Here is a 13164-nt window from a genome sequence, read left to right as displayed (position 1 = left end):
TATAGTGTGTATGTGTATATATATGTGTGTGTGTATATATATATATATATATATATATACACACACACATATATATATATTGGTTTTTTTTTGGTCCAGTGGATCTATTTGTGATGATTGGATACTGATGTTCCACACTATAATGGTGTTGATGTTTATCTGAACTTTTTGTTCAGTAGTTTTTCTTTTATGCAGTTAAATGTGCCAGTATTTGGTGAATAAATATTTATAATAGTTATTCTTCCTGCTGATTTATTTCTTTCACCAATATGTAGCAGCTTTCCTTACCTGTTCTAATCAGTTTTGGCTTGAAGTCCACTTTGCTTGAAAATAGGATAGTTACTCATGATTGTTTTCTATTGCCTATTGCATGGGATAATATTATTCATCTTTTGATTTTTGTAGTCTATGAATTTCATTTTGAATTAAATGTGTTTTTGTATATAGTTTACTGTTCTGTTTTGTTTTGTTTTGTTTTATCTATTCTCCTGATCAGTGTCTTTTGATTAGGAAGTTTAAACCATTCACATTGAATATTATGACTTAATTTCTGTCATTATGTTATTTTCTGTTGATGATTCATTTCCCCCAGTCTGCTTACTTGCTGACCTTCCCTTGTTTATTCATTCCATTAGACTTTCTGGCATTGTTGGCTTTATTGTCTCTTTCCAGGATATCCTTGAGAAATTTGAATGCTGAATTTTTTTAGGTACTCTCTGTCATTGAAAGACCTCATTTCTACATCAATTTTGAAAGGTGGTTTTGCAGGATATATTAGTCTGGGTTAGAAGTTTTATTTTATTTTATTTTTGAGCTTGAAACACTTCAAGTTCTGCTGTTTAAGGTGTTGAGAAGTTTGCTGTAATTCTGATGGGTTTACTTTTATAAGTGATTTATTGTTTTTCTCTAGTAACTTTTAAGATTCTGTCCTTATGTTAGGCTTCTGAGATTTTATCTATGATGTGTCATGGAAAACTTTTTCCGAATCATGGTTTTTGGGATTCTATATGCCTCACTTATGTGCATGTTAAATTCTTGCCCTATTAATTGGAAAGTTGTCTATTCTTATTTCTGTAAATAGAAATTTCCTGCCATTTTTTTCTGTCTTTTTCACTAATTCTAATTTAGTTTGGTGTTCTTTGTGTCATCTAGCAACTGTTGAATCTATTTTCCTTGTTCTCTTAATTTTTAAGAAGTCTTCTGATTCAGACACTCTATCCTCATATTGATCACTTCTGCTGCCTATACTTTCAGTGAAAAATTTTTTTCCCTTTATTTTGGTTTGGTACCTTTTTATAGGCTCTAATTCTTTGCTAAAATTGTCATTTATGTTTGTATCACTTTGTTGAGCTCTGCTAGCTTTTTATTATGTCCCCTGTCAGCTCACTGATCCTTTTGTTTTCTATGTTCATTATCTAGTTATATCATCTTTGGATTCACTGAGCACCTCATTGATTTTTATTTTTTTTTGGTCTCCTTTTTTGTCATTTCATATTAATTCAGATGTTTGGCTATGTATTTTCTCCCAGTTGATGCCCTATTGATCAGTTTTGGAGAAATTTGGAAATTTTTGGAAGCATTTTGTTGCCTTTTTTTCCTTATGTTTCGTGTGTGTGTGTGTGTGTGTGTGTGTGTGCGCGTGCATGCGCGCATGTGCAATGAAGATTGCAAGTCTGTTATACTGGAAAGATTTTATTGGTAGGATGGAGACCTCTTTCTTAATATTTCTTTCTAGTGATGCTCTTTGTCCTTGTCTAATTGTATAGGCCTTTGCTTCTGCTCCAAGATCTGACCTCCTCTGTTAATTTGGGGTGGAGAAGGTGCAGTATAATTGAGCCTGCACCTAGTTCTCTGGGAGTGAACCACAGTATTATTGATGATTCAAAGAGAAGCAGATACTGGCATAAAGTAAAAGCTAGTTAATAACAACAGCTTTGCCATCTTGGCAATAGCAACAAAATCAGCAACAGGATTGCGGTCAAAGACAAACTGAGTGTTGATATACCATAAGAACCAAGAAAAGCTACCCCATACTAGTCTTAACAATAGAAAAGAGATTTATAATTATAATATAGACACAAAGATAAACCAAATATTGACGTACAGTAAATATTTACTAAATACATCAACTATACCACTATTAACAGTAGACAAGAATTCAACAATAACACCATAGTGTCAATTAAGAATCTAAATATTTATAAAGCTTAATAGTAATACTAGTAAATATCGAGGGCAGAGGAAGGGGAAAAATGAAAAGTAAAATTTGAAAAATTTTTAAAAAGATAAAGAATTGAAAAAAAGCGAGATAAAGAATCCTATTAAGCAATAATAGAAAATGGGATTAAAGTAACAGAAAAGAACAAACAAGAAAAAAAAGATAAAATAGAGCAAAATAATTAAAAAGGAAAAGACTCTGAAAATTTAAAACAACAACATTAATAAAAAAAAAAGAAAGAAGTCCGAAATAATTCCTCTGTGCTTTGTGAATAAATGGTTTCTTTGTAGGGTCTGCAGTGTTCCAAACCACCAACTATGCATATTGAGTCACTAGTCAGACCTGTTTTGTCTCCACACTCGTATTTTTATGTATGGATGCCTAATATTACCCCACTTTACTGCTGGGTGTGGCCGATCAGTGGTATCTGCCATAGGGCTGTATTCACTCCAGTCTCTCCCATTTTTCTTGTCTTTCTGTGTATCCTAAATGGAAGCTTTCTCCATATAGATTTATGGCCTCTGAATTTGTTATATGTCCACCACTCTGCTCAAGAGGTCCCTGTGCCCATACACCGCAGGTTGTGGCAGCTGTCAAGCCAAGGTGTATCCCTGGTCACTTTGGCAGATAGGGAAAACTGACCACTGAGCTGTGTGTTGAATATAGGCAGCAGTATGGGGCAGGGTGTGCCAAGCAGTCTGCTGGATTTATTGCCAGCACTTTCAGATCCAGCCCCCTCTGAAATGTGCACATAAGAGGCCTGGTTTCTGAGCTTTAAAAGCAGTACTCCCATGTCCTTCCTGGCCTGAGTTTACATGTCTCAGGTGGTCTTTGTCCAGCTTGTCCCCTCTCTTCAGCTGTCTCTTCTAGCCCTGTCCCACCCAGTCATTTCCAGAGATCCAGAAGTATAGTTTACCTGTATTCATTTTTTAACAGTTGACCCTTTTCCAAAATAGCTCTTGATTAACACCTTTCTGCTGGCTTGAACTACCAGTGGCTCAGAGCTGCCCTGTAGGAAGACACGCAAATTATGGCCCCATCGTGAATATGTTAAAAATTCATATGTGATGGACACTGCACTGCATATCTTCTCTAACTCTAGCCTGCCGTGAAGGAGGGAGTCACTTTGGGAGTAAGACCCGATACTATCTTTTGCAATTTACCATAACCATGAGCTTGAGGGGGGGTGTCATTGTTGGCCTGGTCTGTTGTTTGTCCCTGGAACTGCTGATCTTCCCCAGAAATACCCTGTGTTAGTGAGGACAGTTCCACTCACTGGGAGGCAGTGCAAGTTTTCTGGAGTGCTTTGTTCTTTTCTCTGCCTTGTGCTCCTTTTCTCCAGCTTCTCTGTAGTTTCTAATTTTTTTTTTATCAGCTACCTCCAGATTCCTAGAAATCTACTCTTTTTCTTTACCAAGTTGTTCTCCCTGTGTCTTGATTCCATGTCCCAAAGAAATTATATTTTGTTGCCATTTAGTCTCTAGAATATTATTATTATTATTGTTATTGTTATTTGGCACCTAGGATCAAACTCAGGATCTTGCACTTGCAAAGTGGGCTAAATCCCTGGCCCTCTAAAATCTTATTTTAAAAAATAACATAAAAAGAAAAGAAAAAGTATTTTTCCTCTTTCCATGAAAGTATAAATGAAATATTCTCTGGAGACAATTATCAATGAAATGCATTATAGAGCACCTAACAGAAAAATTTTGGCTTTGAATAGAAAAAATTCTTTTAAAGTTTTGCTACTCTAATACCCTATGTTAGCTTCTAGTAAAACTCACAGTTTTTGGTAGGATTTAATGAGTGTGATCAAATTCAACTTGTAAAACTATTATCTTTGGAGAAGAATTTTTAATATCAATTTTGGGGCCAGATAGATATCTTTTACTGTAAGAAAGCAAGAAACTGCCATAATGTCAGCCTGTACAACTGAGTATAGCATACTGGCTTTCTGAGCTCCCATCCTCCAGGCCAGAGCAAATTGGTTTTTTTCCTGGTTTCTGTGTGTTATCTCTAATAGGAATGATCCCGTCCGGTCTGTGATGTACTGAAAAAATGATGTGATGTTTCTCAGAGTAACAGTCAGAGATGGCACTGCCAGATCAGAGCCCATATGTGCTTGTTTCCTCAGCAGAGACTTTAAGAGAAGGACTGAAAAAGTTTGTACAAATCCTCCAGCTAGCCTAGGGAAAAATGGGATAAATTTTTATACTATTGAAGGTTGACTCTGTGTGTGAAGGGATTCTTAGGAATTCTTCCTATGGGAAAGAGCCATGGGACATTTATGAAATTTTATGAATAATGAGGGATTGAGACTGGGTAGAAGAATGAGTCACAAAGAAAAACCCAAATATAAGTTGAGTAGTTGCTTTTGGCTTTTTCACCTTTTGTTAAAGGTGAGTAGGTATTTTTTACATTAAGATCTGGTTATACACACACATACATGCACATATACACATACAAAGATACAAATAAACCAAAAGTAGTAAAAGTTTCTTTAAAAAATCTACCTGATATTTGAGGCAGCCATATTTTCTATTCTATTTCTTTTTTTTTTAAATGCTAACTATAGATAATGGAATTTATTCCATGAATTGATTCCCACTGATGGTGTGTGACCTGTAGTTTGCAAAGCACTTACTGTCTATAAGCATAAGTTTTTGTATTGAAGTATCAGATTTAAATATCAGCCCTGTTGGTTACTACTAACTTGTCTATGGTACTCATTTTAAATGTGCTACTTGTGCCACTTTTCAGGAAATAATTATGCCAAGGGAAAATACTTACACTTATACTGATCAGTTAAAAGATTTATTTCATTCATGTGCTAATCCAACATCAGAAGGTCACTGGCCTTCTTCCCTTTAGCCCGTACTGTATTGTGCAGTTTCCTGTGGGGAGTAACCTCTGGAGTGTAGGACTTCTTTTTTTCTGCCCACCTCTTTATGACAGAGGATAAGATTGAGAGAAATTTATATGGCTTTAACAAAGGTATGACTGTGAATTTGAAAAAAAATATCATTCTTTGTTTAAGGATTAGGTGAATGCTAGCTGTTTTGTTTGTTTGTTTGTTTCTTTCTTTCTTTCTTTGGAACTGGAGATCAAACTTGGGACCTTGTACTTGCAAAACAGGCAGCGGCACCACCGAGCTAAATCCCCAGCCCAATACCAGCTGTTTTAATCCAAATTCTACATAATAAATTGGAATTTTTGAAGATTTGAAGTCTAATAATATTTCAGAAATTCGTCTCAGAACACTTTTAAGTTATAGTACATTCTTAAATATAAAAAAAATATGAATAAGTTAGATATCTTTAACTTCCGAATTATGGGTGGCTATGAGTTACAGGTTACTTTTACATAAATTGCACTGCACTAGGAATCAAAATAATACAATTTCAGATTCTGATATTTCTGTATTCTCCACGTGTGAGTTAGGCTAAGTCATTAAGCCTTCCCGTCCTTGTCACCTACTGTCTCCCTGTTCTAAATTATAGGAATATGTGGAAGCGCTTATTAGAAAAGTAAATTGCTTTTTGTTCAAATTGTTTGACAATATTTGGTTTATCAAGAAGTAGCTAGGTTTAGAAAAGTCAATCTGTACATTATTATGTCTTAAGACAAAGTGATCTCTAGGATGTGAATTATGCATACAAGCTAAATGTATTTTCAGTATTTAGTAGAGGGCAGAATAAAATGTAAAGTTCAATGTATACTCTGGGGACAATGTTAAAATTATATATTCCTTTTAAGAAAAGCTGAATGACATTTAAATGACATTTTTTCTGTTCTACAGGAACCAAAAGCAAATACCAAGGTAATTTGTAAGCGTTGCAAGGTAGTGTTGGGAGAGACTGTGTCATCAGGTGAGAATTTCATAACATAAACCTAAAATGATTATCTCCTTATCTAAAGACAAAAAGATTTTATAGTAAATATATAGAAAAGATTATTACTATTTTATAGAATTGATGCTTTTTTAAAACTAGAAACCAATTAATGTATCGTGTCAAAACATTTGTATATTTTGACCTTTTTAAGTGCACAGCCTTGATTTTAAAGCATTGAGGAATTGGGGTATTTTCAATATTTATGTGCTTTTTGTAGTAGAAAGCAAGAGTATAAAGTTTCTATTGTTTCTATCATGCTCAGAGATAAAGAAGTTGATTTGCTTGGCTGCCATTTGCTTCGGGGCTCTATTTTAGGACCAGAGGTTAGAAAGGACCTGTTAAAATAGGAAAAAATACATCCTAAGTTTTATACTTTGTTCCATATTCTTTTTCCCAGTGTGTTGATTACATTTTCTGTAATCTTTGTGTTATACTACTTTAAAATATAATATGGAAAATCCTAATAATTAAACTATTGTTTAAAGGTATAGTTTATAATGTCTATAAAGCTACCATGTGCTGTTAGCTTTGTGGGTGATGAATAATCATTTTTAATATAATTAATTAGAAAATATAATGTAAGTGAAGCTGTTGTACTTAAGAGAAGGCAGATGTTGATATTTTCTGTTTGTTTTATAAATCATCAAAATCTTACAAGTAGTTAGTTACTTGCTCAGAATGAGCAGAAAAGGAAGACTGAGTAGTTGTGGAAGATGCTATCCTCATTGCCATTTATAGAGAATGAAAGCAAACCCCTTGAGCAATACCATAGATATTTAAAGTTTCTAATTAAGTGAAGTGATTTTAAGATCTTTTTCTCTCCTCCCTGAAGCCCAGTTAAAATATTAGTTAAGGAATAAAAAGGTGTATATCCAAAAAGACAAATGAGGAAGAGATGACAGACAGTGATATAAATAGGAAATGTAAACCAGCTTCTTTGGAACACACTTGAGCATCTACATGAGATCGTCTGCATGTGGACTGAGCCAATATTCACTATAGAAATCTAGAATGGGCCAGACATTGAAGGCGGCAGGTAAGAAAGTCTAAGGCAACGAACTGCAAACAGGATCATTAATTCAAAGTCTATAAATGGAGGATTAGACTGAAGTTTTCTCTCTTTTTTCAATTTGCTTATACAATCCTCAACACAGAGGATTAGAGGGCCCTTTCTTAGAATAATGGAAGAATACAACAGGAAAAAGACAGGTTCTGATTCTTCGGGGTCATCAAGCAAAATGAGGGCCTATATTGTTCAAAGAGTTTATATTTAGTCATCCTGTAGCCAGTAAAGCATTTATTTACATCTAAGAGTGTCTTCTCAACATTTCATTGCCTTACACATAGATATCAATGATTGCTAAGAAACCAGATACAGTATTATTGGAAAGTCCCAATATAAAAAAAAAGACTGAGGCAAATAAATCATCCATCAAGAAAGGATAATAAAAGCACTGAGAAGAAACAAATTATGTGCAGAGCACAAGAAAACAAAAAAAGACCCTTGGAGACATGAAATAATCTTGCTTTTATAATTAAAAGAACATGGGATTAAAAATGTAATAACTTAAAAGATCAAAGTACTGTACTGGGAGATAAAATTAAGAAACTACTCCCAAATTATACCAAAAGGCAGAAATTAAAAATTAGAAAAGAAATATAAAAATATATCATCATTTAAGTTGGCTGATGATAGGAGCATTGTCCATTTTGCTTATTCCTGTAATTTCAACACTTAGATGAGTACTATCTGACACATAGTCAGTCCTCAGAAACTACTTGTTCAGAGTGGTAAATTGAGACTTCAGAACACCCAATATCTACTAAATGGAAATCCTAGAGAACAGAGACAGTGGGGTATCGGAAATTATTAAAGAAAAAAACTACCAAAAGCACTTCATGTGACTTTTTTTGAGAGCTAAGGCTTTAGTTTCTTGATGGAAAGGACTCACTAAGTACCCAGTGTAATTAATAAAGGGATGAAATGGAGCCAGAATCATTGAACAGTTTTGCAATCTCAGCAATAAATTTTCTAGATGGGGAAAAGCAGTTAGTGTACAACGGATTATGAATTGGTATAGCATTTATCTTTACGGAAGAACCAAAAGCTAGAAGATAGTGAAGTAATCCCTTCATAATTTGAGACAAAGTTACATCCTAGAGTTCTATGCAGTTAAATCATTAGTGAGATATGAAGTTAATAGGAGTACTTTTGTAAATAAAAATTTAGAAACATAGACCTCAAGAGCATATTTTCCTTAGGAACCCCATATATACTTATATACATATGTATATATGTATGTATATATGTAAAGCTAAAGCTAGGGATTTAACTTTGAGATGACGTGGGAAACAGGTTATCCAAAACAGGAAAACAAGGTGGGAAAGGCCAAGGGTGAGAGAAGTACAGATGATTTAGAGAAAAATAAGTTGGATTGAAGCAAGGAGAGAAAAGATTGAAGTAAAGACTTTTAATTATAAAATAGAATTGTTAAACTCTATCATGTCCACATGTAACAAAACACTCTTGAGATATTACATGGAAGAAATTAGCTAGAAGTTCTTCGAAAACTAAACAAATAAAAAAGAAAGCAGGTATTCGTTACAGGAACAAAAGGTTGAGGAAGAAAGGAAACATCTCCATGGTATCATTTTGGTCATAATAATATAAATGCTGGATAGTCATTTAACAAAAATTATGATGCTATATAAGGATATAAGGGTGGACTAAGAGCTATATGTACATCTATGCTAAAAGTAAATTGATAGGACTCTATTTCTTAAAATGATGACTTTAAAAAAAATGGACAATTCTATCCCAGAAAAAGCAAGTACAGAATTAGACAAGGTTAAAAAAAAAATTGTTTTACTACCATGAATGCCAAAAAATTTCAAAGTTTAAGGAGACCTCTGAATTTGCTTTGGTTTTGATTGCATTCCTCAGTCCACAAATAATTTGACTGCAAAAGGTACTTTTTCTAAGTCTTACTGACTGGTATTGGAGCAGAATCTCTCCCCAAATGATTTGCCAATAGCTAAGCCATGCAGTGGCTACTCTAGGGAGTCAGGGTGAACAGAATAAAACTGAATGAAGATATTAGTAGCTGCACACTATTAGGAAATATATTTCACAGTATAAGTCCAAACCATTTAGTTGTCTACTATACTCAACCAATAACCTTCATGAAATAGAGCAATCTGGAGTTGCTACAAAGTATTATGTATAGTGTCCTACTTTATCACACATGCAAAGAAATGAGTGTTTCCTACTTAAGAAATAAAAAGTACTCAATAAACAGGTGCTAAGTACAAATGTTGGATTTAGACAAAATGGATTTAGAGAAATATGTTGAAGTAGCTACTGTAAGTATGGCAAAGAACTAAGAGGAAAAAAATCTTTGACACTCTAGGGTATGGAATTGCTGAGCCAATTTAGCTGAGTTTCTCTTACTGAGGTTGACACAGTCAATCAAGCATCTCATGTTATAATTGAAATTAAAAATTCAGAGGGTAGTTTAATAGCATATTAGTTACTACTTGAAGAAAAAAATGAACAGAAGATGAGAGAAAAGTCTATAAGCTGGTGAAGAGATAAAAAGTAAAAAAATATAGAATGATACAGCTGGAATGCAGAATGAGAAGATCTGACATGTGTTTAACCAGACTTTCTCAAAGAAAAGAGGAAAAGAGTAGGGCATGGGCAATATTTGAGCTGGTAGTTGTTGAAAATTTTACAAATGTCTGGAAGAATAACAATCTACAGATTCAAGAGGTACAGTGAATTCCAATTCAGTGAGGTCCAAGTAAGGTAAATAAAAAGAAATCTGTACCTAGATACATCAGAGTAATACTGTAGAAAGAACAGCAAAGAGAAAAAGCAAAGAAAAATGACATGTATTCAAAGGAGCAGAAGTAATGAAAATTTGAAGATAGTGGAATGATATTGTCAAGGTGTGCAAAGAAATAACTGTTAACCCTAGGATTTTATGTCAAATGAAAATATCCTTCAACAAACAAGATAAAGATAAATACCTTTTCTTACAAACAAAAGCTGGGATAATTCACCACTGATGGTTCTTTAGAAAGGGAATATCCATTTTTATAAGCATATCCATTTCTGTACCTTATTACTTAAAAATATTTCATCTGACGCTAAAAATTATTTTAGTAGTAATGAGAATATTTTCAGTTTAAAAAAAAACCCCAAGATAGTTATGTTTATATTAATGTCTTTTAAATATATACTCTATTGTTTAAACTTTTATGTAAACTAATCTAATAACCAGATTTGGTGAGAATTATACATTAATACAGTTAGTTGTAACTAAAAGGCCTTGTTCAGTGACTCCTAGGAAATCCAGTGTTATTCTGTAGAAATGAGGAAATATAGTCCCTAGTACACAAATGGGCTAAGGCTATGATGTGGCTAATTTTTATAACCCTGCATGTGTGTAAAGATACTCTTGCTGCTACAGATTCACTTTGAGCAATAATTTTCCAACAGTCATTGTGCTATCTGACACCATGGTACTATGCCCTTGTAATCATCGGTGCTCTGTTCTCTCTTTGAAACAGAGGTTTTGGAAAATGTTTACTGAATGTTAATTTCCCCAATATATTGAGTATTTGATTTGGGATTCATAATATGGGACCAACAAACAATAAAAATATTATTGTACTGAATCAAAAGATGTGGAGGGCAGGAGAGAGGGGAGGGAAAGGGTGTGAAAAGGAATTAAGATTCATTTTGTACATGTACATGTACTCCACACAAGGAGTGCAAACGTACTGCAAATGTACTGTGCTAATAATTTTTTTAAAAAAATTAGTGTAAAAAATTAGTGTAATGGGAAGGAGATTCTTAATTGTGTTCCTTTTTGTTTCCAGAAACCACTAAATTTTACATGACAGAGGTAATTATTCAGCCATCTGAGAGAAGTTTTTCCATCATACCAAGGTACAAATAACAAATTAAGGTTATTTTACAACTTAAAATGTAGAAAAGTAGGCATGATTTATTGGGGTTTCATTTATATATATATATAAAACTGTCTTTATTTGGAAAGGGGGAAAAAACTTTTGAAAGGCTTTCAGGTGGTTAAAACAAACTACACATATGAACAGCCTCTAAGGAGTTATTTATGTTTTGCTTATGTAATGACCAGTAATGGCAAACCTTTTAGAGCTTTCAGTCGTACAAAGAGCCCACTGTGGTATGTGTGTCATAGACTTGACACCACCATTAGACACATGTGTCTGTATAACTCTTCTAATTCTGGAAGTTGTATGTGTGTGTGTCTGTGAGCACGCAGACATGCTTCTGTGTGCCCCATATCCAGAACAGCTTAGTGAGACACTGTCTCAAGATTTAAAATAAGCGGGAGAGGAGATAAGAATGTGGTAGAGCACTTGCCCAGTGTGTAGGAAAAAAATTTAAAAGGTACTTACCCCCTTAATCTATTAATGTTTATTTTCTTTTAATCTTTTTACTTTAAAAACAAACGTTAACCAATGTCCTTAATTTGTTTATAGATATTAAAAAATTATGGCAGCCTAATTATAAGCTTGACTTTTATCCTACTGCAAATTCTTTTTTTACTTTAGAGCAGTCTCTTTAAGGAGTTCTAGATGGGAAAAATATAGATAAAGCTGTCTGTGTTTGGGAAGAAATTTCTTTCTTTTGTAACTTCGTTATCTGCTGTTTAGTGTGTTACAACACAAATGGGATATTGACTTGTTCTAATGTGGTATTTCTCGTCAGTGGGGGAATAAGTTTGGGATGAAAATGTATTAACAGAGAATATGTTTTAAAAAGAATGGAGCAAACAGAAATACATTAAAATATACTAAATTCACAGTAGCTCAGATTGTGAGGGAAGGGTCAATGGGTACGAAAGTTTGACGTGCTGATGTCACTGCCTTTTGGGTGTCCTCTGGGTATTTTTGGCTGGCCTTGCTAGTTACTAGGAGAGGCATAGTGTGAAAATTGGTTTCTGTTTAAACAGGTCGCAGTTTGTCCAGAGTGTTGTTGCACAGTGTCTGGTGGAACTCTCCTCTGCTAAAAGCACTTTTAGATATACTATTCAAGATCAGAATGGCAAAGTATATATCTTGGTAAGAAATGAGCTCATCCTAGTAATCTACAATCTCAGAAATACTGTATTTTTTCTCATTCTTTTAATTTTCAGGTCTAGAAGGTAAATGATAAAAAATTTTCACTGTTTAATTTCTAACTTTCACTTTTTAAATGTAATAACAAATAATCGAGCACCTTTGTGTACTAGGTTGTAAGGATACAGAGAGAAAGAGACTCTGATTCCTGCCCCTTTAGAAGCTCAAACAACAAAGTACGGTTTTTTTCTCTCTCAGTTTATAATGGCTTCTTTTGGTCAATATTACGTCATTCTGTTTCATGTTTTTCTTCCTATTTGATACTCTTAACTTTAAAATATATATTATTACTTTTGTTGTTTGTAATTGCTTCTGACACCTTGAATTTTGAGAAATAGTGCCAAGTTTTGGGGAAGAGGCCCTGTGTCTAGCAGGATCATTCCTTATATCACTTCTATTTGTAATAATGCTTTGCTGAAATGAATCTGGGCATTTATCTGGAAACCCATGCATCATGGCCCAACTGTTTTATTCACACAGCTAACGTGTATTGAGCACTTCTTATTCGAAAGGCCTTGTTCTAGGTGTTCAAGTTAAAACAAAGAACTCACAAGGTAATAAGGAAATAGGGTAGGAAAAAGAGGGAAGGACCTGGGTTATAGTTAGAAATGACTTCATAGCTAGTTATCTGGTATGGATGCCCCATGTTTTTCTAATTCCTGAGGATTTCTTTAGAAAGTTAAAATATTTTCTGACTAAAGTTGATACTAAATCCACTTCATGGTTAGTATCTTCAATAAGTTTTAGGTTTCCCTTTCAGCCAAGATTTTCAGGTTGAAAATAAAGTGTAGGAAGCTTTAAAATATTCTCATATATATATTTTTTAAATTTTAATTTAATTTAATTTAATTTAAGGTTTTTTTTTTTTTTTTTTTTTTTTTT

The 13164-nt window shown here is 33.7% G+C and overlaps 1 protein-coding gene across 3 annotated transcripts in view; it reads left to right on the top strand.

Moving 5' to 3' along the window:
- Window positions 1–13164, top strand: part of Ube3d (ubiquitin protein ligase E3D) — a 150394-nt gene that overhangs the window by 18415 nt on the left and 118815 nt on the right. For all 3 annotated transcript variants that reach the window (XM_019208482.2, XM_010631126.3, XM_019208483.1), the window contains exons 4-6: window positions 6018–6087; window positions 10999–11068; window positions 12117–12225. In XM_019208482.2, the coding sequence (XP_019064027.1) occupies window positions 6018–6087; window positions 10999–11068; window positions 12117–12225 (249 nt within the window). The remainder of the gene's footprint in view (window positions 1–6017; window positions 6088–10998; window positions 11069–12116; window positions 12226–13164) is intronic.

This window comes from Fukomys damarensis, unplaced genomic scaffold (assembly GCF_012274545.1).
Source record: "Fukomys damarensis isolate Sample0158 unplaced genomic scaffold, DMR_v1.0_HiC HiC_scaffold_14, whole genome shotgun sequence".
NCBI classification, from domain to species: Eukaryota; Metazoa; Chordata; class Mammalia; order Rodentia; family Bathyergidae; genus Fukomys; species Fukomys damarensis.
The sequence above is the reverse complement of the archived record's forward strand: the minus strand, read 5'-3'. Positions and strand labels throughout refer to the sequence as shown.